The sequence below is a fragment of the Apteryx mantelli genome, chromosome 27 (assembly GCF_036417845.1).
Source record: "Apteryx mantelli isolate bAptMan1 chromosome 27, bAptMan1.hap1, whole genome shotgun sequence".
Lineage (NCBI taxonomy): Eukaryota > Metazoa > Chordata > Aves > Apterygiformes > Apterygidae > Apteryx > Apteryx mantelli.
In genome coordinates, this window is record NC_090004.1 from 303,754 (window position 1) to 327,826 (window position 24,073).

General features: G+C 39.0%; 1 protein-coding gene across 3 annotated transcripts in view; it reads left to right on the plus strand.

Moving 5' to 3' along the window:
* The window catches only part of RLF (RLF zinc finger), a 58,495-nt gene that overhangs the window by 258 nt on the left and 34,164 nt on the right, over positions 1 to 24,073 (plus strand). For all 3 annotated transcript variants that reach the window (XR_010886463.1, XM_067311739.1, XM_067311742.1), the window contains exons 2-3: positions 5,426 to 5,580; positions 13,711 to 13,792. Coding sequence is in view for 2 of the 3 variants with exons in the window: in XM_067311739.1 (XP_067167840.1) it covers positions 5,426 to 5,580; positions 13,711 to 13,792 (237 nt within the window). In the remaining variant the exon portion in view is untranslated. The remainder of the gene's footprint in view (positions 1 to 5,425; positions 5,581 to 13,710; positions 13,793 to 24,073) is intronic.

Below are 24,073 nucleotides of genomic sequence, written 5' to 3' on the forward strand. Positions count from 1 at the left end.
AGCCGCAGTGCGCGCCCGGCCCTGCCCGGCGGCCAATGGGGCTGCCGCCCCGGGCTCCGCCCGCTCCTCCGGGGCTGCTGTGGCGCGGGGCCGGCTGCGGCGTGCGCTGCAGCCGACGGGGGACGTGCGCGCTTGGCCGATGGCGCGGGCCGCTCCCGCGGGCGGGCTGCTGTTCTCCTGAGCCTGGCCTGGCCGGGCGTGGTGTTTTGGGGAGCTGCCGGCCTTGGGCTCTTATAGTGCTTTGGACCTGGGCGTCCCGTAGCACTCGGGGTCCTGTGGGAGCTGGAGGGGTCTGTGGAGTAGGCAGGCCACACGGCATTTTCTCATTGGGGTTTTGGCTTGGGACCTAGACCTCAGACTTTCTGGTCCTTACCTACCTCAGAATTAAAGTAGCATGTCCAGGCTTGATTGAGATCCACCGTGGAATAAACAATGTTTCCTGATTTATGCAGGAGTGTGGTTAATTTAGGTCACTAGATAAGTTTATGTTTGATACCCAGAGGATCTAGTCTGAATCTTTGTTTAGTGCAGCTCAGACTAGTAGTCAGAAATCTTTGAATCAAGCCAATAACTTTTAGAAGAGTACTTGAGCTTGGTTAAGGTCTTAGTGATGGAGATCTCAACTTGTCTTTAAAAAATTCTTTTGGTGGTTCGTTAGTTTTGCTTCCCCCACAGCCTCACTTACTATGAGCTCTGAGGTTAAATAATCTTCATTTATTTGCTGTATAGAGAGCCTTCCAAGTTGAATCTGAAGACACTGTGTTCTAAAGACTTACAATTATACTTCACAATTTACAAGCCAATATACCCACACATTAACTGATACACCTACTTGATGTTTCTCTTTTTGATGAGTGAGTGGCAAAACTGGATGCTAAACAAGACAAACAATCTTTCTGGTGCCTTATATATAAATGATTTCTTCTCATGGTCTTTCATTTTACATCCACAGGTTGGGTACTTTGCCATACTGTTCTGTTGGGAGAATGTTTATCTTGTCACTTTACCACACCACAGAAAAGTTTTGTTTGTTATTTTTTGGAACTGTTACTTCTCAAACTGCAAAATGCTGCCACTGCCTTTTTGTATGTCCCAAGTCGTATGTACCTTTTTAAGATATGTGACCTCATATTTGCCTGGAACCCTATATGGTGTGTATTACTCTTTTCTGTGTTTCAGGATTTGCTAAAATGATTTCCAGTACCATTTACTGCATCAGAGCGTGGAAACAAATATGCAAACAAATATGCAGCTAACACTTACTAGAGGTTGTTGAGATAATTCATATATATAAAGGTCTGTTTATCCAGACTATTTTGACTGGTTATAGATGAAGACTTAGAGGCCCTTGATCAATGGAGTTTTATAGAAGACAGTTCTGTGGGTGTTCTTGTTTTTGTTTTGTTTTCAAAAAAGGTAAGAACTGTCCAGCAAAAAATGTGAAACGAACCCTCTTAAGGTCATTGTGCTAATATCAAGTGAGAGTCTCATTTTAGAACATCATGATAGATAATACAGATAAAAATGAAATAGACTTATCCTGGATTGCCATCAGTTGGGGTATTTCTAATCAACAGGATTAACAGTACTCTAAGATTCAGTGGAAAATACGAAGTGGTTGGATGACAAGCTAGCAATTTCAGTGAAGTATGAATTTGTGATGTCACTGCACAGTCAGACCACTGTGAACTGGATGCAAGTTTACCTGTTGGTTTCTCCTTCTAGCTTGGGATGTTTGTGGATGTTGCACAGAATTCTAATGATAAAACGTAAATTGCTGAAAATCCTTTGAATAGGAATTTTCAGAATAACTCACAGTCTGTCTCTAAATGAGATTCAAGAATCTCAATTTAATTTTGTGTTAATGACTTGGAGGGTACCATTGATACCCTGTCATAAACTTCTCAAGCTACAGTAGAACATGCCTAGGCAGAAGCTAAATTTAAGTGGGTTTAAATATGATCTGAGGAGGTAGCTGAGGTGAGGGTAGTTAGAATGTTTTAGCCAGTGATGGATTTGCCATCCAGTGTTCACACCTATGTCATAGTCCAGAAAGGTGCTCTGTCTGCCTGTGGAAATTACTGAAACTGAACTGCACGACAAATTATGAACAGATTAAATCTCTATGTTCTGAGCTGTCTGGACACTGTGTTTTACTAGAGCATGCAGTGCCAAATACATACTAGCTTCCAGTAGGTCTTCCCTGGAGCGATGCTGGATGATATTGCCTTGCTTAAAAATAGATACCTTAAAGGAAAGCATAAGATTGGTGTCCAGGATAATACAAAAACTCCTGAAGCCTAAACAGTGGGCTGACTCAGAAACTTTACATTGTACAAGTGTGATACTTTGCATATTCAGCTAATGGAAAACATGTCTGTCGAGGAGCTCAATGTGTACATAAACAGCCAACTGGTATGAACAGTTTGTATGTGTTTGAGATAACTGTTCTCCATATTTACAGTAGAGCTATCAGTAAAACAGAGCTTATAGAACAAACTAAAGACATCAAAGTATCTCCTCTGCAGATACGCAGTGACTCCTATCTTACCGAAATTCTTGAAGGTGACACAGTTGAGGACTAGGTCAATTGCAATTGAATACCTTCAGGAAGAGATGACAATTCCCCCCCCCCCCCCCCGGGTATGTTAAATCTGGTCAGCCAGCCTGGAGATGTTTAAATCAGTACTGAGCAAAAAAATTCTTGCTCAGAAGAAGTGTAGCTAAGTAGGCATTCTAGTAGCGCAGGACATGAGAAGCCATGCAGTGCTGAGGACCTAGCCAGGTCTCTAAGACTGTGCTGTAGGTGGATGTGTGCATCTTCTGCCCACTTCCCCCCCACACCATGTAATTGCAGTCAAAGGAAGGAAGAGAGACAGGATGAAGTATAAGTGAATGTGCATTAACCAGACTTCAAATATTTGACTATTGTCTTCAAATCCTAAAACTAGAAAGGCAGTAATTGCTATAAAACTGTTACTGATCTGTTAGTGACTAACTAAAACTAGAGAATTATTATTTTGTCAGAAATATTTAATCTTATATATAGACTTCCAAGGAGCTTCCATAGTGAACCATTAAAATTTCTATTGTTTGTCAGATAGCAGAAGGGCGCTAGCCCCTACTGTATAGTTACTGTGTTCTGCTTACTTGTTAGTATGTTGTTGTTAATGTTCGGGATTAACCTAACTTAAATAGATTGTTATCTTGAAGTTCAATAAGTCTCTTACTTGTCTCTTCTTATCTGTCTTGAGCAATCTTAGCTTCAATGTATGTATATTTGGGGAACAGTTTCTGGTAATTGGCTGCTCACAAATTGCTAATATTAACTGTAAGACTTTGATCTCAATGCTAAGATTGCACACAAGGGTACAGTGTTTTCTAATATTTAATCTTAGTTTAATGCATAAAACAGAATATTCTCCATCTGATCTGTGTATGTGGTACAAGTGTCTGTCAAAGCAATTGAGTATTAAATTTGGCTCATTAAAGAGTGTTTATAATGGATGTATTTTCTTGAAAAATGCATTCATTAGTGTGTTTGGTCTTCTGTTGCTGTGTTCACTGTAATGGTAGACTTACTGCTGTGGTGTACTAAATAGATGACTTTATGATAGTCATCTATTACTTGAATATCTCTAGGGATTATATCTTGACAGCCTTTGAACATAATTTATTGCTTCTAATGTCATGTGTAATTTAAATTATACTGTCAAATCCTTGACACGCCTGCTATAGGGAAGTGCTAAGGCTATTTAGTTACTGGTCATTGAGAGCTTCTGTTAATGATCTTTGTGCTGTGTTTAAGGATGGTGTCTGTAAACTTCCAACCTGTGGCTTGTTTTGCAGCCTGTCTCTGTTCTTTCCCCTCACCCTTGTCTCTTTAAAACTGTTAATATTTGTCTTTTGGGGAGCCTGCAACTGTAACTCAGTTATCGGCAATATAACTCCTGCGGAATTCTAGGAGAATAACCTACAAAGTAATCTTGACTTTTACTGATTTGTATTCTTAAAACTTTTTTTGTTAAAGATCACACGAGGTTGTACCAGTCCAGTGGATGTCTGCAATTTTTTTTTAAACCCTAGGGCTTGTACTGTATATTTAGATCACTGACAAACATTGGATGGACTATAAAATAGTGTGTGGCCTGCCCCTTATTCCTTATTGTGTTGAAAGTTAACTTTTGTTTCTGGCCATCTTAATGACTCCATTTAGTTCCAGTAAGCTGGTTGTAGGGTCGGTCTGTTCACTAGTGTCTACCTTCTAATCATAATCTGATACAAAGAGAAATTTATTCAGCATCAACAGTAAATTGGTTGTTTCCAGTGCTTGACTTAAAATGACTTAATAGGGTCTAATATGACCTGACCGTCCACCCTCTTGTGACAATTTGACTTGAAGTATAGGGTTGGGCACTTGAAACTTATAGTATATAGCCTTGGCCCTAACGGTTCTACAGAGCACAGTCTTTTTTTTCCTTCCTTCCTTCCTTCCTTCAATCAAGATTGTGCCTTGTTTGGGCTAGGGAGGGTGTATGGTGAGAGATGGATTGTAACTGGTAAGAACACAAGCTAAATAGTCCAGAGTGTAGGATGTCATGCCTACATCGCAGGGATGTTACTTGTGAAGGAAGTTATTGGTAGAGCTAAGGTATCTTTAATTCAGTGCCCTACTTGCTCTCAATATTACTTCGTAAGCTGTAGCAAAATAACATAATAGCATTGGGAGATTTTAAAAAGAAAAAGGTGGGGAAGTATTACTACTGTCATCCCTCCGCTGACATTTGAAACCTATTTTTATTCCTTCTGGAACGGACTGTATTTCAGGTTGCTTCTTCAGTACTGTGCCTGCAAAAGGTAGGATTGCTGTGGTCAAGTACTAAAATCTAGGGTAACTTTACATTTGAAAAGTGACTGCGTAATGGCATGACTTGGGCTTAATATTTCTACTTTAGTGGCTTTAAGATTGTTGTATGGGTAATATATATATCTTTAAAATACTGCTGAAATATTGTCCTTAATCTTGAGCTTCTTGCCTTTTTTTTTCTGCATTCTCACTAGTAATAGATTCCAGTCTTACACGTGTGCTTCTGTTTTCATGGGAGTTGTATAAAGGAAGGGGAGAACAGAACTTCTCCCTGAATTTTTGACTTAGTGGTTCACATTTGTGTCTATTGGCTCTAACTTGCTTCCCAGTAGAAATTCTGCTAAATTTATCAAGTATTCAAACAGAATAAAAATATTTTGGAACAAAAGGGAGAACTTCTGTTAAGGAGAAAAACTGCCATTTTTGATCTTTAGAGTGGAAGCTTCTCACTTCCAGAATTCTTCCACTGTATATGCTTGATATTACATATTAATATTTATGTTTTTAGATAAAAGTTTATTATGAGAACTTTTAATAATAAAACTCATTTTCTTTCAGACACTGCTTCAGTATGCTGGCAGTCGGGGTGCATCGGAACATGTTTTACCTTTTTTGGAAGTGTACCGAATCTCCATCCAAAGCTTTGCTAATGCACGACCTTACTTGACTACAGAATGTGAAGATGTTCTTTTGGTACTTGGCAGGCTAGTGCTGTAAGTTATAAGTTGATACACTAATCTTTCTGAAAGAATACACAAACTTCACAAATGAATAGGCAACTTGTTAAAATACAATGCGATATTTAATTTGACAACTGTATTTAATGTTTGTTGTTATTGTTATCTAGTAAATGTCTCTAGTGCTCATTTTTTAATAATATCACAAAACTGTACTTGAGCATTTTGTTGCCCAGCCTCAACCAGTGATAAGGCTTTGCTCTTCTGTATTTGGATAAATGTACAGATATTAGGGAGGTTCTGTTCCTTCTTGAACATTTTGAAAATTATTTTTCTACAGAAAAACCTTAATCTGGTTTTCATTAAACAGAAGCTATAATGTTAAATCTTCATGTATGGATTAATTAACTTGCATCAGTTGCTCTGCAGTAGCTGGCTTTGTGTGTGCTGTCTCCTATGGTAAATGCAAGGTACTTCTGAGCAAGTCCCTTTCTGAAAAGAATAAGCTATTTTTTTTGTTTACGGCAGACAGAGTTGTGCATGTAAGCTGCTGTTATAGGGCAGCCAAATGTAATTTTACCTGAGCTCTTTGACAAATATTTATATATAGATAGTGATTAAAACAGAACAAAGTATTTTACTGTCTGTCAGTCGAACTGGAATAACTTGTAGCTGCTCATAATCTGTTTAAATGCAAAGAAGCTATTTTTGGTGGTGAAGAGGAACAATTTAGCCTAAAGGCTTTCAAGGGCATTGGAGTATGCTCAGTTACTATCCTAAACCTGAGAAGGGTAGCTTAATGCACTGGTTCTTCCTAGCTTGTAAGGTTTCTTTCAAGGGGGCAGGGTGAAGGTCTGGAACCTTGAATATAAAGAACATCATAGAATAAAACTAATTTTGGGACAGTCTTTCAATGGGTTAGTAACTTCCTTGTTTTGTGGTCTGAAGTCAAGTATTCTTCCCTTGCATATCTCTAGACTTCTCAGGAAGGATTTTGCCATGTGCTGTTTGGTCAAATGCTTGTGTTAATCCTTACAAACTCTTTTCTTATGGATAGGATATTCTTATCTTCATTTTATTTATACATATACATACACAAAAAATGAGTACTGTGTCCAATCCTGGGCTCCCCAGGACAAGAGAGACATGGAATTACTGGAGCGAGTCTAGCGGAGGGCTACAAAGATGATTAGGGGACTGAAGCATCTCTCTTAGGTGGAAAGGCTGAGAGTGCTGGGCCTGTTTAGCCTGGAGAAGAGAAGACTGAAGAGGGGATCTTATCAATGTATACAAATATCTAAACAGGGGGTGTTGAGAGGATGGGGCCAGACTCCTTTCAGTGGTGCCCAGCGACAGGACAAGAGGCAGTGGGCACAAACTGAAACACAGGAAGTCTGAATATGAGGAAAAACTTCTTCACTGTGAGGGTGATAGAGCACTGGAACAGGTTGCCCAGAGAGGTTGTGGATTCTCCTTCCCTGGAGATGTTCAAAACCTGCGTAGATGTGATTCTGTGCAACGTGCTCTAGTTGACCCTGCTTGAGCAGGGGAGTTGGACTAGATGATCTCCAGAGGTCACAGAAGGGTTGAGGTTCGAAGGGATTATATTATCGCTAATTAGCTTGTGTGTTCTGCTGGTTCCTCATCAAAAACTCTTGTCTTTCACTGTCTTGATATGCAGGTCTCGTGTGTGGAATAGTTCCTAACTCTTTCTATATCTTCTGTTACTGTTAAATACTTTGAAGTGTGGAAGAAGAAAAAAATCCTAATTCTGCATCAGAATTGCTTAACAGATGAGAGAAAAAATCAGAAAATTCTGCTTCCACTGATACTATTTCTTCCATCTTCCAGCGTGAGGGAATACATTGTTTGCTGTAGTTTGTATATTCAGGAAACTTGGTCATAGAGGGTGGTGGAGTGGTGACTTGCTGGAATCTCCGCTACTCTTGTTATGATTGCATTTGAGAGGGAAACTAAAGAATGAAAAAGGCAATGGGAGTGAGATCAGAGTGAGGTAAATGCCATGACTAATTGTGATCTCTTTTTGGCCTTTTTAAGAGTTTTCCAGGGAGTGAGAGAGAACTTAAGGCAAAGAATTAAAGATTAAAATTCGGTTCAGTATGGGAGGAAGAATATTACCTGGTCAGGGACCTGAAGACCTACTGTTACAATGTTACTGGGATTTTTTTGTAGGGAACTGGGTTAGCCTCTTCTGTCATACAAGCTATGTGTTTTCATTTCTCATCAGTGTTCAACTCTGAAACATAATCTTCCTTTTAAAATAAAAGTGCTCTACCCACTATTGAAAGCCCCCTTCCCTTCCTGTCCTCCCTCCTGGAGAAGGGGAGATAACCTTTTCTTACTGACAAATAGTGCTCATCTCTTTGCTGCTGGCTCACCTAGCTGAGTAGAGGCTTTCCCTGCCACCTGATCAGGTCTTCTGTGTGTTCACAGAAACTCTGACATGATGATAGAGACTGTGGACCCCATAAAAATATGATGCTGATGCAGCATGAGAACTTTCTGGTCTGACAGCTAACCTTAGGTAGTAAAAGAACAGCTTGGGGTGGTCATATCATCTATCCTTGTGGTTTAGGAGATTAGACAAATGCTTGGGGAGGGGTGAGGAGGAATATTCTGTCCTAACAGAATTAGATGCTTGCTTTCACATCCACAAAGCACAATAAAAGATTTTTCTCCCTAATATTATACAAAAAGTATTGCCTCTATCTTAAAGATCATCATGAAGAATTAGCCATATCAAAAATGTCTTTCAGGAGTGGATGGACTTTTGGTTAGGTGACTATTTCAGTTAATCTTAAGTCACCCTTGAGGCTGTCTACTCATTTGCCCAGGCATCTGTGTGGGTGCTGTTTATGTTAGGATACTGTGCAAAGGAAAAGATAGCATTCATGTTACTCTGTGTGAAAATTGTATTTTCCTTTGCAAACAGTTTATAATACCTAAGATTAATAGATTAAAGTTAACAAAGTTGAAGGAATTGTTTCTAGTTCGCATACGGTGTTTTTCAGCTATTCATTTGACCACTTTCTACTGTTTACTGTGACAGCACTGGTCTGAAGGGGAGTTTAACTACCATTTTCATGTCTTTGAGAGATTGTTCATATGCTTTCTTTGAACTATAAAGCAAAAGGAGATCTGAATATCTTCTGGTCTAAGTAACAGAATTGGATTCAACTGGTTAGACTAGTCTGTCTCAAACATCTTGAGCTGTACTTCACCTAATCAACTGAACCTTGTGAATCTCAGACAGGTTGCTTCTGGGAAGAGAGTGCTTGCTTTTCATAACACCTTGTGAGGAGGCACGTGTGATAGTTGACATCTTTGTGTATCTAACAAAGCATTCTCAACTTAATAAAAACCTGTAATCTGATTCACTAACTTGAATTTCCTACCCTTTCATTAGGAGCTAACTCAGGTCTCAGCAAATGTAGGATAATTTCAGGCTACAGGTGAGCTGTTCCTGTTGATCATCTGATGTGTAACTACTTTTCTTTTTAACTCCAAGAAGCTTGGGATAGGAAAAGTTTTTCAGTACTGCTTAAAGATAACCACAATTCTGAAAGCTGTGAAATGATTTACTTTTCAAAATTTCTCTCTTAATAACAGTGAACGAAATGTTACAGAATAATTGTATGCAAATAATAAGTGTTGATATTTGCTTAGAGTTTTGCTTTCCAGTGTTCAGAAAAGAAATTTAAGTCCAGGAGGGTTTCTCCTAAAAGACACTTTGAAGTTGAGTGTTTGAGACAGGATTTTTTGTTGTTGTTTTTAGTAATGGAAGCATTCCAGCAGCAGTTGCAATTTTTGCAAATAAAATATGATTACAGTTTGGAACTGAGTTGCATATAGATATTGTGGTGGTATTGACAGAGTGGGGTAGAAAGGCTTACCTTTATGAAGTGATCTTGGTATTTTGATTTGGGGTCTTAACTGCGACACCTAAGTTCTGTTTAGGTGCATACAATAAGGGAACGGATTTTCAAGAATACAGATGAATGTTGAAATAGAGTATAATAAGGATCTACTGTTGTCCCATTTTGGGACAGAGAATGGAAGGAAGTTAGGGAGGAGAACCCCAAAGCTCTAGCTCTTTAAAAATGCCAATGAACAGGAAGGTCTCTGATCTTTGGTAGAGTTACTAGATGAAGTTGAGCCTTTGAATTGTAGAGAGAGTAATGTTAGCTTGAAAGAATGGTGCTGGTTCTCTTTAAAGCCAAAGCTGTATTGTTCAGCAGCAGTTGGTGTGTGTGTGTGTGTGGTTTTTTTTTTTTTTTTTTTTGTTGTTGTTGTTGTTGTTGTGGAGAGCGGTTGAGAACACAGAAGGGAAAGATTACCCAAAGGAAGAATTTTAGGGTAAAGTGATTTCTCCCTTTTGCCAGTAGGGAAGGCTGGCTGGTCTTTAGGCAGCTGTATGCCCCCCTTTTGCTATAAGAGCTTAGATTTCTCATTTCACTTTTCTGCCAAGAAAGTGATAATTGGAAGATCTGTATATTGCTTTTTGCAGCTGTGCTGTAAGTTGTCTTACCTGATGGCTGAACGGGTACATCTAGAATGCCAGGATTCTCTTACTGAGTAATTTCTTGAGTGCTTGACTTTGGAATTCTAATAAAGGCTTAGGATGTTGAATTAAGAACTGAGAGAGCTTTCATCTTCAACTATCAGTCCTATATATCCATAACAGATAAGGACTGAGTCATAAATTCAGCCCTCATGTCTTTATGGGCTGTCAGCTCATTCTGTATACACAATGCTTTGAAAATCTAGTTTTGAATTTTTTCCACTGTCCAAGTGGCACCTATGAAAGTATAATATACACAGTACCACAAGGATACCCGTGACTTACATAATTCTGTTTTTAGTCATATTTGCATTTTCAGATGTGCAGTAATCTGCTGTAGTAGATAAATACAACGCTTCCTAATAATTCTTGCTTTATCTCTGAGGTCTCACTGTAAGTTGTTTTGAAGTATCTCTATAAACATAATATATTAAATAAAATTGTGTGCCAGAGAACTTCTGCAATAAATACTTCATCTCTACTGCAAAATAGAAAGAACATACCGCTTCTCAGCCTTTATATTACTCATTTTATGACAGTTAAATCTTAATGTTGCTATAACATGATAAATTATTGACCTGTTCTAGCCTATGACTTTCAGAGGTCGTTTTCTTTGCTCATTGTTGAATGCTTGTTAAATGAAGACCATAAGGAGAGGAGAACTTTAAAACCAGAGCTTAGTAGAAAAAGGATTCTTTTGAATGTCTGACACTTCAATGGAAATTTACCTAGTTACTATGTACCTTTAGAAGGCTGTTTGTGTAGACGTACTGGATTAATTGTATTAGTGCTTTGAAATGTCAGAATGATAATAAATTCAAGATACTACATACTTTAAAAAGTCATGCCATAATTAAAATCTGTAATATAGTAAGAAAACTATAATTGCAGAAAAATGAAATTACTTGTAAAATCTTCCTTTACTATTTTGTTTAAGCCTGTTATTTTTATGTAACCAAAATCATGCATAAAAAGTAATATTCCAGAGAAATTATATCTACAAGTTAAAATAGTGGCTGGGACAGGATTGATGACTGCTTTTTTTTCCTTATGCTCTGAAATTGAGATGTGTATCAAAAGTTGTTGGGTTTTTTGGGGTTTTTTTTGTTTGTTTGTTTTAGCAGATTAACCACAAAGTTTGCAAATAAATGCATTTCTGGGTAACATGCATGAAAACTGGACACCACAAAAGATCACATATCTAGTTGTGTTTTTTTGTTAGTGGTGGTTGGGTTTTTTGTGTGTGTTAGCTTTGAATCTGTTAAAATCAAGCTCAGCTCCTATGAGACTTGGTAATGTTTTCTTTGATTGTCAAGTGGCAGGCACTTGGGTCTACACATCTGGAGTTGGCGAGTGAAGATTTTATTGCCAGACTTGGGTACAACAGAAAATCAGTCCTGGTTATTTTATAAAATATATACATTCTTATAAGAATGTTGAGACCAATGACAGAGTTGGAACATCTGGCAATCTGCTTGCCCATTTTCTCATGGACATAGCAATGATTGAGGTTCTAGTGGCTGATGTTTAAGTAATTGCCAAATGATAGTGATGAAGGTTATCCGATCTTGTACCTTTCTGATAGTGTTTGGGGGCCTTCACAGGACTAAAACTCTGTTTAAAGGAACACGTTTGACGGTGGAGGTGAGCTTCTGAAATGAGGGAAAAAAAAAAAATAGCCAGATGTTAATTCAGTATTTGTCTTTCTGATCTAGTCCACCTAAATGACTGCTGATTCTTGCTGAAAACTGATTAAGCATAACACTTTTTTGCAGATAACGTGTGTAATGTATTTGTCAGAAGCCAGGAAGGAGGAGAAAAGGAAAGTCATTGTTCTTGCAGACTAAGTAGTCTTGAAACTCATATTTGCCTCCTGGTCATCTCTGCAACTTCCTGTCCCCAAGCTTTGCCCTTCTAGCTATGGGAAGACTAAATGTGTTGTCCTGTCATGTCTTGCATTTTAGTGTTCAGGAGTGGAGGTGTGAACAAAGTCTAATGTGTTTTAGAACTGTCTAGCAACCTAGGTCTATTTTACAGCAATTATGCAGTGCATTTATTTTATGTGGAGTCTTAGACCAGTTTTCTTTCCAGGGCCTTGTAGTATTATGACTTGTGGGAGCGTTTTTGTTGCACATAAATCTTGTGATATCTCTAAGCTTGAAAGAGTCATCGTAAACTTGCCTAAATTGATTAGGCAAAATCTTTCTATACAGGAACTAGATTTTAAATAATCCATTTTAATATGCCCAATACAGGATTAGATAGTCCACATTTGAGAAAAATATAGGCAATAGCTTTGTCATTATCTTGTCTCCTAGAAAATATGATTTTTATTCTCCAAGACTTTCCTCTAAAAAAGGCAGGCATGTTAAATGCAGGCAACTGTTTCCTTCTTCCTGAAAAGAGATAAGCATTGGCCTGAAAGTCTAACTGAAGGAATATCAGGCAGGTCTCACCTTTTTTCCCCACTGTTGTTTTGGGGACATGTAGATCTCAAATTTGCTGGATATTTCAAAGATGCTAAAACTTTCTGAACCCTTTCCATTTTCTCAAGTTTTCATTTGGAAAACCTGATATATTCAAGTATTTGAATTCACATTCATGTGCCATTGTTATGCATGCATGCAAAAATTAACATGCCATTGTTATTAAATGTGATGAGGCTGATTCAAATACTAACATTAATTGTTGACATAGAACAGGAGATATAGCAAATTTTCCTTTTTATTAAATCAAGATTGGATGACTAAAGTGTCCTATTTTTAGGCAGGGGCTTGGTCAAATGAAGAAATAAGGTGATTCTCTCAACCAGTGTTGTACAGGTAACTGAGCTGCACAAATACAGCAGCCCTCTGAATTGGCACTGGGAATATTAGTCTGATCTGGAATGTTTTCTCTGACTTTGGTAATGTGGGCATCTTTGATCTGTGTATGGGGGGGGGGGGAAGGAGGGGGTTTGATTAAGCTCCCGCATTTCCTGCAGATTGGATTGTAGGAATTTGGATCCTTCCCTGCCCTTTATTCGTGCTATCAAAGAATCATAGGGTACTTCTAGGTATCTATTCTGCAGGTCCATTTCTGTACTGATGCATCGGCATTAACATATCTTCTGCCAGACCACTGCTCCTCCTGCATTCTTCCGTGGTCTTATTTTCTGTGTGTACTGATAACTCCAGGTTGGGTGAAACTGGCTTTCACTCTGTCTAGGCAAACAGACCTTGCTGGGGGTCAAGTGAACTTTATTCAGAACAGATATTATGATTGCTTTGCAAAGAGGAAAAAGGAGAAATTCTGTGGTGCAAAGTTGCTGAGCTATACTGAACTGGCTGATTTTGATTATAAGAATAGCAGCAGTCTTAACCTAGTGAGATGGTGCATAGTAGAAAGGAGTAATTTTCTGTGTTATGATTGATCCCTGACTTTGGGACTGTTTCTGGCTTCTAACAGATTTGTGCAGTCAAAGATGATTCAGTGTCACTGTCATTTCTTATCTGAATGTTAAGCAATACATGCCACAAATGTTATTTTATCATAACAGTAGAATGTTTCCGAGTAGCTTGTTTACTTGTCTCTTACTTTTCCAGGAGCTGTTTTGAGCTGCTGCTTTCGATTCCTGAAAGTGAATTGCCACATGAAGTATGGTTAGGATTCCATCAATCTATACAGGTTAGTGTTTTGGGGTGGTTTTTTTTTTTTTTTTTTTTTCAAATTACAATCTTGTTTTTAAAGATCTGTATTCAATCCTTACTCAAGTTTTGTATCAAATATGTTATTTTTATATAAAACATATGCAGCACTTTTTTTTTTTAAATCAGGTTTAGCTTGCAATCTGAGATGTAAGTAGAGGTGTTTTTTTGAACATCAAAGGACAGCTGATTGTGTATTGAAATCATTGACAGGTGCTAAGTATCAGCCCAGTGACCTGACTGCCAGCTGATGGACTGAAAAAGGTTCCAGCCTGGGTGGAATAGCTAGTGTGCCCCACAGGAAGGGATTTCTCAAAGGGAGGCTACACAGGGGCTAGGGAGTCTATACAAGTTGAGTGATTGAAAATCACTGCTGACAGCATGAAAGGAGATTCACTGAGCTGATTGCTGTGTTCTTTGTACTTCAGTTAGAAATAATCATCAAAAGACTTGCTGAAGTAGCTGTAGGCCCCCATTATCCCGAGTTGTCAGAAGGCCTGTGCATGACAGACAGTAGTAAGACCAGAATGAGGAGAAGCTGTGAATCTTTAGGTCTGGGAAAAAAAATAGACTACTGCTGTGTTTCTCCTTTCTTCTGTCCCCTTCCTCCTCCAAACTCTGTCCTGTGCTTGCTGTTATCTAGGCGGCAAGAATCTCTCTAGGGGCAGCAGAAGACTGTCCCCAACAGCAGTACTGGCAGCCTAAGGTCCAATAAAAGACTTGTAGCTACAGAGCTAATGGTAACTCCAGCAAGAGAACCATAGCATGTCTTGATTTGTCTAATGGATTGTATGAGAAACAGACATGAGTTAGATGGAATGATGTAAGAGCTATGAGGTATTACTTTGAAAATGACTGAAAAAGCTTTTGTAGAGATCTGAGTGGCAAGTTAGTATCTATTCCTGGTTTGAGGAGGGGTGCAAAGACTAGGACTCCGTGTAGTCCCTAGTAGAGTAGCTTGTGAGGTGCTGCTAAAACAAGCTCATAATATTACTACGCCTTTCCTAAACTCGAAGGTGGTTACTGTAGGCTATGTAGGAGGAAGAGATGTGTTCCAGGCTTTAGTCTGAGGGTAGCAGCTAGCTGCCTGAAAGGATTTCCATTCCTCATGGAACTGAAAGATAGGAATAGTAGTTTTGCTGTGTTTTTTAGCACTGGGCCTTCCTGGCCCAGGGAGTGATCTGCTGATGCTAGTGCCTATTTTGGATCTAACTATAACTGATGAAAATCTAACTTTGAAGCTGATAGTAGTTGTAAGTTATCACAATTATAAGTTATCACAATGAACAGCTTGGCAGTAGTTGAAAGGAAATGAATGTAGGTCTTGAAACTGTCCTTGTGCAGAACTAATCACAGTTGATTTGGGATCTTGTCAGTCCGTGAGGCTTGGATGCTGCTGTAGTTGTTCTGGAGCTGTATGTGTGGAGGCTCTGAAGGAGCTTCTGATTTGTTTTGCCTGCAGTCAGGGAAATCGTTGGTACAGAAAATCTTCCTTCAATAGGAATGAGTAAACCTTACGCTTCAAACTGAAAGAAGTGGACTGGTAAAGTTGTATAGTCCTGCCAATAGTGAAAGGGACAGAGGTGGTTTGTGACTGGTGGCTTCAGGAGTGGACAGACCTTCTTTTCCTGTTACACCATGGAAAACACTATTGTGGTAACCCTAAAAACAGATGGGGCTGGGGTGGCAGGCATTTGGCAGTAGAGAAAGTGCAGTAGTTAAAATCAAAGTTCTAAGGTTTTATTGATGTCAAAGATTTGTCTCCTATTTTGAGTGCTGGTGTGTAAGCCCAGAACTTGCTCCTAAGACTTCCTTGGTGACTCTTGCAGATCTCTGTAGATCTTGCAGCACCCTAAACCCAAGTTTAGGGGTATACTGGTTTATTTTGACAACACTGAACTACGCCATCTACTACCCATAGTCTATACCTGTAAGTTGTGGTGTTGCGAATAACAAGCCTACATTCCCCAATACATTCAGGTTAGTGTGGATGCCACAATTGGACTGCTCAGCAGGAGTTCATCTTTTGCATTAGAGCTGATGGAAGATGTTTGAAACTTACTGTTTCCAAGATAACACTTAACTTCACTAATCCACTAACCTGTGGATAAAGAGTGGGCTTACTACATCCTGAAAGGAATGTCCTAACCATTTATAACTACGGTATCCCAGAACAGGAAAAAGGTTCTCCTGTTCAGACCACAGGAGTGAATATACAGGCTTTTACCCATTCTAGCAGAGGTATAAGACAGTTCTAAGAAACTGGAGGGATCTGCAAGGAGAATTCTTGTTGCCAAGGAGAACAATTTCCAGGAGTTAACAAGCATGTGTGTGTATTTCTAGGTTTCTGAAGCAAGTGATCAAGCTATGATATTTCTGTCAGCAGAAAGTAAATTTTTAGTCAAGTGGGAGGACTTTGAGGCTGAACATGTTGGAGGCAAACTATTACTTTGCACTGGCAGAAAAGTGACACAGGCCCAGATCTATCATTTCAATTTGCAGAAATAACGGAAGGTTCAAGATGTGCTTTTGGCAGGTGTAGTGATATAATTGATTTTTATACAGACCTTTTGAAATGGGGCATGTAGCTTCATGCATGTAGCTTCAGAGTGTTAACACTTAACTGATGCTCCACATCAGTAAGATACTAAAAGTTCTGGGGAAAGCTTACGTGCCTTGTTAGTACTCTGAAACATGGACCTTGCAGAAGAGGCTTGTGGGCTTTTGCAAACAGATGCTTCTAATGTTTTGAAGTAGCACTCCTGCACAAGTTTGAGAATGGGAATATTTGCAACCTGCCATCTAACACAGCACCCCTCACTTTATTAGAGCAGAAATGAGTAACAGTAGGAGCATGCAGTGATACAGAAGACAGTATAGACCTTTGGATAGCAGTCAGTCATAGGTCCTGATAGGAGAACTCATGGGTTTTCATATGGCCTGTGACCATTAATGTGCTAATCTCCAGGCAAATCCAGTTGCCCAAAGCACCACAACCTTGTATGACCCAGATTGGTGATAATGTGTTTATTACTTCCTTAACAAAAAGAGTGGATGTGGCTGGTGAATATAATTCCAAGTCTTCTATGGTGGTTGTGGCAAATGTGGGGAAAAAGGTGTTTCTTTTGGACCTAACTGCATTTGTTCCTGCTCTATAACAAGTTGTTATAGATACTGGGAATCGGTGAAATTTCAATTAAGTTTTCAGCTCAGGACTGAAGAAGGTTATGGCTTGTGTTTCAAAGCAGCAAGACAAAGGACTGTCCTGAAGCTGAAAATGGAGTGTCACTAATGTCCAGCTTAAACCTTTTGAAAGCTTTTTGTGTTTGATAGATTGAACCTGTTCATTCTTCCATAACAGTAGCCATGCCCTTCCCTGCCTCCTCTCCTGCCCCTATGACTCCAGTTTTTCTTGCCTCTAAGCAAGATCAGTAGCAGCCTGTGTGAAATAAAACCAGGATGTGAGCTTGTATAGCAGAAGACTAAGCATGAGTTTTATACAGTGGTAGCATGCAAAAGGGTGTGGGCAGGAATGGGGAAAAGCAAATGTATGTTGTAAAACAGGAGCAAAAGGGACACCATAGGTTGGGACAGTTTACAACAGGGCCCTTGATACAGGTAAGCTCAATTAAGTTGGGGGGGAAAATCAGTGAGAGGTAATGTGGGGATGGATTTAATAAGATCAGATGAGGAAAATGAGACAACACTGTCAAAGATGGTCTTAGTGGGAGTAGAGTTCCATTAGTATTGGGAATTGAATATGAACTGTAAAACAGGATTCCCTTCAAACCTTAAAAGAGTATAAATGCTTTCTTTAGAGACGTTGTGTACTGAGGGTGAGTATAAAACTAAAATTTTTGTGACGCCGTAGTAGTTACTGATCTCATTAAATTCCCAATGCTGAGGAATCCAGGTATCTTCGGTAAACTGTTCCAAAGACTGTATTTTCTCTTTAATTCTGTCTGGGGACTCTTATGCTTACTAAGTTAAAGGGCTTTATATCCCGTTTCTGTTCCCAGGTGGGCACTTGCAGACAGATTAAGTCTCACTGCTGCACTTTTCCTGATTTCACACAGAATAAAATGCCTTACTGTGTGGCTCTCTTCAGAGCCCCTTTACAGTTTCATTGTCCTAATATATGGATTTTATATGCTTAAATTTGCATTGGATTTCCTCTGAATTCATATATATATATGCTGAATTTCATAAACTCATTGCTGATACACAGATCAACTGATTTGTTGAAACAGATCCCTTCTTTCTTACCCACTATGTTTTGTTTGTTTTGGTCTGGTGTGTTTAATGCAAAGGGGCTGAAACTTGAATGATCTTCATAGTTGAATTGAGCTCTACTAGCTCTGTACTTTGTCCACATGCCCTCAGGTAGGGAAAAGCTTCTGTTGGAATAAAATTCCAACTGTTTGCACTGGATGTCTGGACCACAGATTGTCATAATCTGAGGGATAGCAATCTTTGTAGTAGCACATCACTCTTGTCCAAACTGATGGTTTTATGATAAATACTTTTTCTGTTTTTTGTCAGCTACGTTTTGCTTCAAAGGCACCAACAGAAAAGTGATGTGAATATACCACTCCATGTACTTCTCTGTGAGGCAGTAGCTTCTAGCACCTGTAGAACATACAACTTGATAGCAGAGAAATTTGAGATAAGTAACGCTGAGAGGCAGCAAATCTCAGCTACTGTGTTTGCAGTGTATTGTTCAGAAACCCACTTGTATGCTCTTTGGCACTTGCTGTTGGTTGACAAGTGTTCGCAAGGGCCTCCCCTGTGAATACAGAGGGTGAGTTCATGTAACCAGGAATTGGTGTTTCCCTTTCTTTACAGAACTGTGCACAGCTGAAAATCCTACTTATTCACCAGTGAATAAGACTGGATTATATCTTACGGATGCTGGAACAGATATTTGGGTAACATTGCTGTATGTAATGTGTGCTGAAGGCTTCCACTGGCTTCTTACAGCTGTGTATCTTGCAGAAGCACTGCTACCTTAAAGCACTTGTAATTTGGGAGGTTCCTTCATCTTGTTTGTTGTTAAACTTTTTCTCAACAGTAGGAGCTAGAAACTTGTGATTTATATGCTTTTACTCAAATGATGCCAAGAATTGGAGCATAAATTCTCAAGACTTGCAATAAAACTGCTAAATATTTTATGAATGCTTTTATTAAAGTTCTCTGCAAAGAATCTGAAGATATGGATGATACCTTCAAAGGAAATGTAGGCTTCTTTCAGGTTCAGAAGCCCAGTGATAAGAACTCTTCTGCTTCAGCCACTTTTTTTTTTTCCTTCAAGGAAACATGCTGTTTAAAAGTAGTGTCCTTTCTCTTAGAAAAGTCATAATTGTGAGGAGGCTAACACTTCATGCCTTTACTGTATACAAATTGATCAGAAGGGCTTTGCTGGTTAATTCCACCTCTTCTTTCCAAGCTCTTGAATGTGTGCTGAATTTCTTCACATAATGCTGTAGCTCAGTAAAAGCTTATTGGGTTCAGTCTTCAGGGTAAAATTCTAACTCGCAGGCTCTTAAATGCTGATAATTTTTAGACTTAGTCTTTGACCTGATCTATGCATGAATGCTTGGGAAGGATAAAGTTTAAAGCTGTAATGTTAGCGTGTGTGAGGGGAATGCAGAATGGATGCTATGGCAACCTAGTCGAGTGAAAAGACTCTTATTACATGGTGATGTACAGTTGAAAAAGAACGGACTTGGTTTGCTTTTGGTTTGTGATCAAAATACATGTATTTGTTGGTAAGGTAAGGGAGTCCACCTACCTACATACCTGTAATCTTTTTTTAATCACCAAAGTCCGATGATAAAATGCTATACATAGATTTCCTATGTGATCCCAGCACTGGCATGTGTAGGAGCTCTGAACTCCTGGCTTGTGGTTGCACACTTATAAATACAAATATAGGTCTGTTTATTGTAAACCACTGGCATTTTTAAAGCTGTCCTGAGGCTATAACTTCAGCATTTCTTGACCACAGTGTTAATTGGAGCATTGTCTGTCATTCACCTGTCTGACTCTACTGACAAACCATCTAGCTGTGTGTGGGGTCAGGAATTGATCTAGCTTCAGGCGGGGGGGAATCACTCCTAACCTGAGGCTTTCAACTGAATTTGGTTTCCTGATCTGGCTTGCCATACACAGGAAGGAAAGACTTGAGCAGGAACAAGTATGTGGGCATGAGGGTTGCTTAAGTGATGTTTCCAAATGCATAAATACACCCTGAAACCTTTGTGTTGTAACTCATTTTTAGGCTCTCAATGCAGTTGGTTAAGAGCAGTTTAAGCATTGGTTAAGAGCATGTGAAGTCACTTGAGTCTTCAGGATGCAGCTGTGACACTCTGGATTTTTTTGTTTTGTTTCTGTAGAGTCTGTAGCATTTGATTCCTTTGAGTACAGTTTCAGGCTCAAGGGCTCATTTAAACCTTGAATTGTAAAACTCGAGGAAAACAGAAACCAGTTGCAAACGCTATACTTGGCTACCTTTGGGAGCTTGTATCTGCAAATTAGCACTAACTGTTCTGCTGATCTCAGCTGATATTAAGGTGGTCTTGCTAGTTAGCTTAGTAATAATAATTTTTAGAAGTAACTTTAACTGAGGATTTTATTTAGCAAGCATGCTAGAAGCTAAGAGCTGAGAACAATTATAGTAGTTACCAAAAAAATCACTATTGGAACAATACTTACAGAAGGTCTTGGGTACTCTAAGGAAGATGAAGCAGTTCAGATTATCAAAACTGATAGAATGTGGCATTCAACTGTTAGACTTTTAATTTTGGTGCCTCTTAGAGGTTGGAAATCTGCACTATAGTTCTGGGTTTGGGAAGAACTAACCTGTGCTTTTTCACTCACTTTGTTAGTTTGGTTTTGTTGCTGTAGTCAGGAGAACTAGTGTAGGGTGGAAGCACTGACTACACAGTAAGTGTGTGTTTAGTACATCTAGTAAATGCACTAAATATGCAGCCTTTGACAAGTATCTGTTGGGGAAGTGTCATCAACTAGTTTGAGTTGAAAGTGAGATTTGAAGTTATCTGGTTCACCTTCCTCCTCAGAGTAGAGCTATTTTGAGTCAGGTTGCTCAGGCCCCTGCCCCATCAAATTTTAAGCATCTCCAAGAATGGAGGTTACACACTTTGGGTAACCTTTTCACAAATGAGGGTATTCAAACACTGGAATACTCTTTTTTTTTTTTCCTGATACTTTATCAGGTACTTCCCTTTATGTAACTTGTGTCTACTGACTCACCTTCTCACCATACACCAAGAGTCTGGCTCCAACTACCTGCTGGGAATTATAGCAAAGATGAAGACAGCCCTAAAATTTCCCCCTTTGCCCTCTCTTCCTAAGACTTAATAGGCCCTAGTTGAAGGCCTTTGCTTGACTCGCTCCATCAAAGATCTTATACTGGAGAGCTTCAAACTGGACACAGTAAATCTATTGGGTTTTTTTTGATACCCCAGTAGAGGGGAACAAACACTTCTGTCAACCTGCTGACTACGCTTCTGCTAAGACTGCTCAGTATGTAGTTTGCCTTGTTTGCTGGAAGGAGACACTGCTGGCCTACCTTTATCTTGTCTGCACTTATCTTGTCTACCTGGAACACAAAGACCTTTTATGCCACACTGCAGCCAGGCAGTTGGCCACCAGCCTCTGCTGGTACATAGAGTTGTTATTAATGAGTTACCAATAGCTTGCCTTATTTTCTTTTCTCTTTTCTCATCTTGATAGGGAGATACTATAACTGGAAAGCCTGTTTATTTGAAGGTTACTTAGGATATTGTATTTCTTTAACTTCATGAGTGGAGTTTAGGAAAGAGGATTAATCTAACTGTAGAACGCACAAATATAAAACTTATGCTGTAACTGAAAAATTAGAGTTTTAGTTTAACCCAATTTTAAATGTTTTTAGTGTTTTCTGCCTGAAATGATGAAAAGTTCTCAAAACTATTGTTTGAGGTTACCCAACTACCTCCCCAGTATACGTGCACTAGCACTAGTCTCTGAAGTCAGGCATACGTTTTGTGCTATCTTATCAACTTACATGGAGGCATGGGAAAATATGCATTGCTTTTCCTTGGCTTACTGTGCCTCTAGTGACAGCAAGATCTCCTACAGATACCTGACAGCTGTATTACACCAGTAGGAGTGCTTGCTTATCCTCTAAAAGTTCACAACTCATTTTGTGCTACATGAGCAAGCAGGAACACGGATGCTATAATTGTAGGAGTGTGTGCATTTTTTTATCCTCTTCATTTGGCCATTGTTAGGAATGATTTTCTTCTAAACTTGTCTGTTCTCAGTTTAGTGAAGGAGTACTCCAAAGCCACCTAGATGCATAGACTCCTTGAAGAGTCTGGTGCACTGACTCTGTTAGTCTCTAGAAAATGAAATGATCCAGGTGATAGACCAGTGTAAACTTAACGCTAGACAAAGATTTTATTGGTGAAGTAAAATTCAAGTTTATTTCCTACCTTGCAAGTATGCTACAGTATACTTGGAACAGATGCAAATAATCGGTGAGGAGGGGAAGGAACCTTGTGTTAGCTACACTTCAATTTAATTAGGTATCTTCTAAGTAGCATGTCTGCTAGTATAGTTTTACAGTTATTAGAGAAATTCTTTAAGAAATTTCTAAGACTCTTAATTAAGATAGCTGTTGATCCATATAAATGAAACCTCTGCAAGGATATGATTTTCTGCTCAGGAGTCTTTTACTGGAGATAAAGCTTTCCTACTTAGTGGATAATGCATCAGCCAAGATTTAAATCTGTAGATCTCTGGACAGGAGAAATTTGAACACAATTTGCTGCAATATTAGAAAGAAAATTGATAGTTACCTCAAAATATTGAAGTTGGTCTAAAATCAGCACCTGATACTGGGAACTGTTAAACGTCAATATTTGACTTATTGAAGGTCACCAAACCATAGAATGAAAAGGTGCCTTTTAACTGTGAATGGCTAATGGGAAACTCTTTTATATTTTCATAGCAGTTTCACTTTATTATAGCAGATAAGTTAGTAATTTGAAAAACACATCTTGTATGTTGCAATGTGGAATGCAGTTTATCAATATCTCTTGACAATCAATAATAAGAGGGTACTTGGTTAGTCTAGTACTCCGAGCAGTCATAGCCCCCAGCTTATTTTAATTCTGAAATCTGGAGAGTGGCAAGAGTGAAGAAGGAAGAGCTAAAGGAAAATAAAGACTGAATTTCTGTCAGAGAACACAGATTTGATCCCAGTATAGACAGCATAGGCTATAACGATGCTATCCAAAGCAAACCTGAGTTTAATAATAGTTTTCAAGGTACTGCCAACTTAAAATGTAGCTTGCTAGAACTGGGGGTACCTTGTCATGTAACAAACTAACTCTCAAACTCAAAATACCATATGACAAGAGGCACCTGTATTGAACATTTAGCTACAAATGTCAGTAATGATGGAATCATGACTACAGTTAATTGGTTTTGGTTTGTCAGTCTCAGGAGATTTGGCATTGTGATATTAATATTTTGGGTGCGAGTCATATGATAGATCAGTTTTCCTCCTACAGATGATGTTAAGTGCTGGAATCTGATTCCAGTTGCTTTTTCCTTCTGAGATAGAATCTGGACGACTTTTCCCATATTACTTTTTGCTTTTTTCCTTCACTCCTCAGTTTTCAGAAATTAAAAGTGGTAGGGCCATGATCACTTTGAGTATCATACTATGTAAACAGGCTTGATGATTGAACTTCAGTTAGAAGCCAGTTCAGTGTGCAAGGTCTCAGAGTCAATCTTCACAGCATTGACTGTCTGGATCTGAAATTCCTGGATCTTAAAGAGTGAATGCACTGGGCAAGGATTGCTTTTTAGGAAACAGTATATTCATGCTCTGCTTCCCTCCCCTCAAATTTTGAGACCTCTTACAACTGTGACCATCAGGAAACTTGCATCTTCATGTATCCTCAGCCTCACCCTATTAACATATATGAGAGTCCTTGCAATGAGAAAGGCTCAGAACTGTTTTCTTACTAATTCAAGGATGGTTTTTCCTTCCCTCACTTTGTCAGAATAGCAAGTGAGATCTGAGCATTAGCAGCTCATCCTTCTTGTATGAAATTTTAGGATGTGTTTTGACAATGCAGACTTCAATGTCTGTTCAGGTCAGATCACCTGCAGTTTGTCTGCCATGTTCTCAAAACCCTCCTTATGCTTGGAAAATAAATGTACTAGATGTTTCTGGAGTAGTATT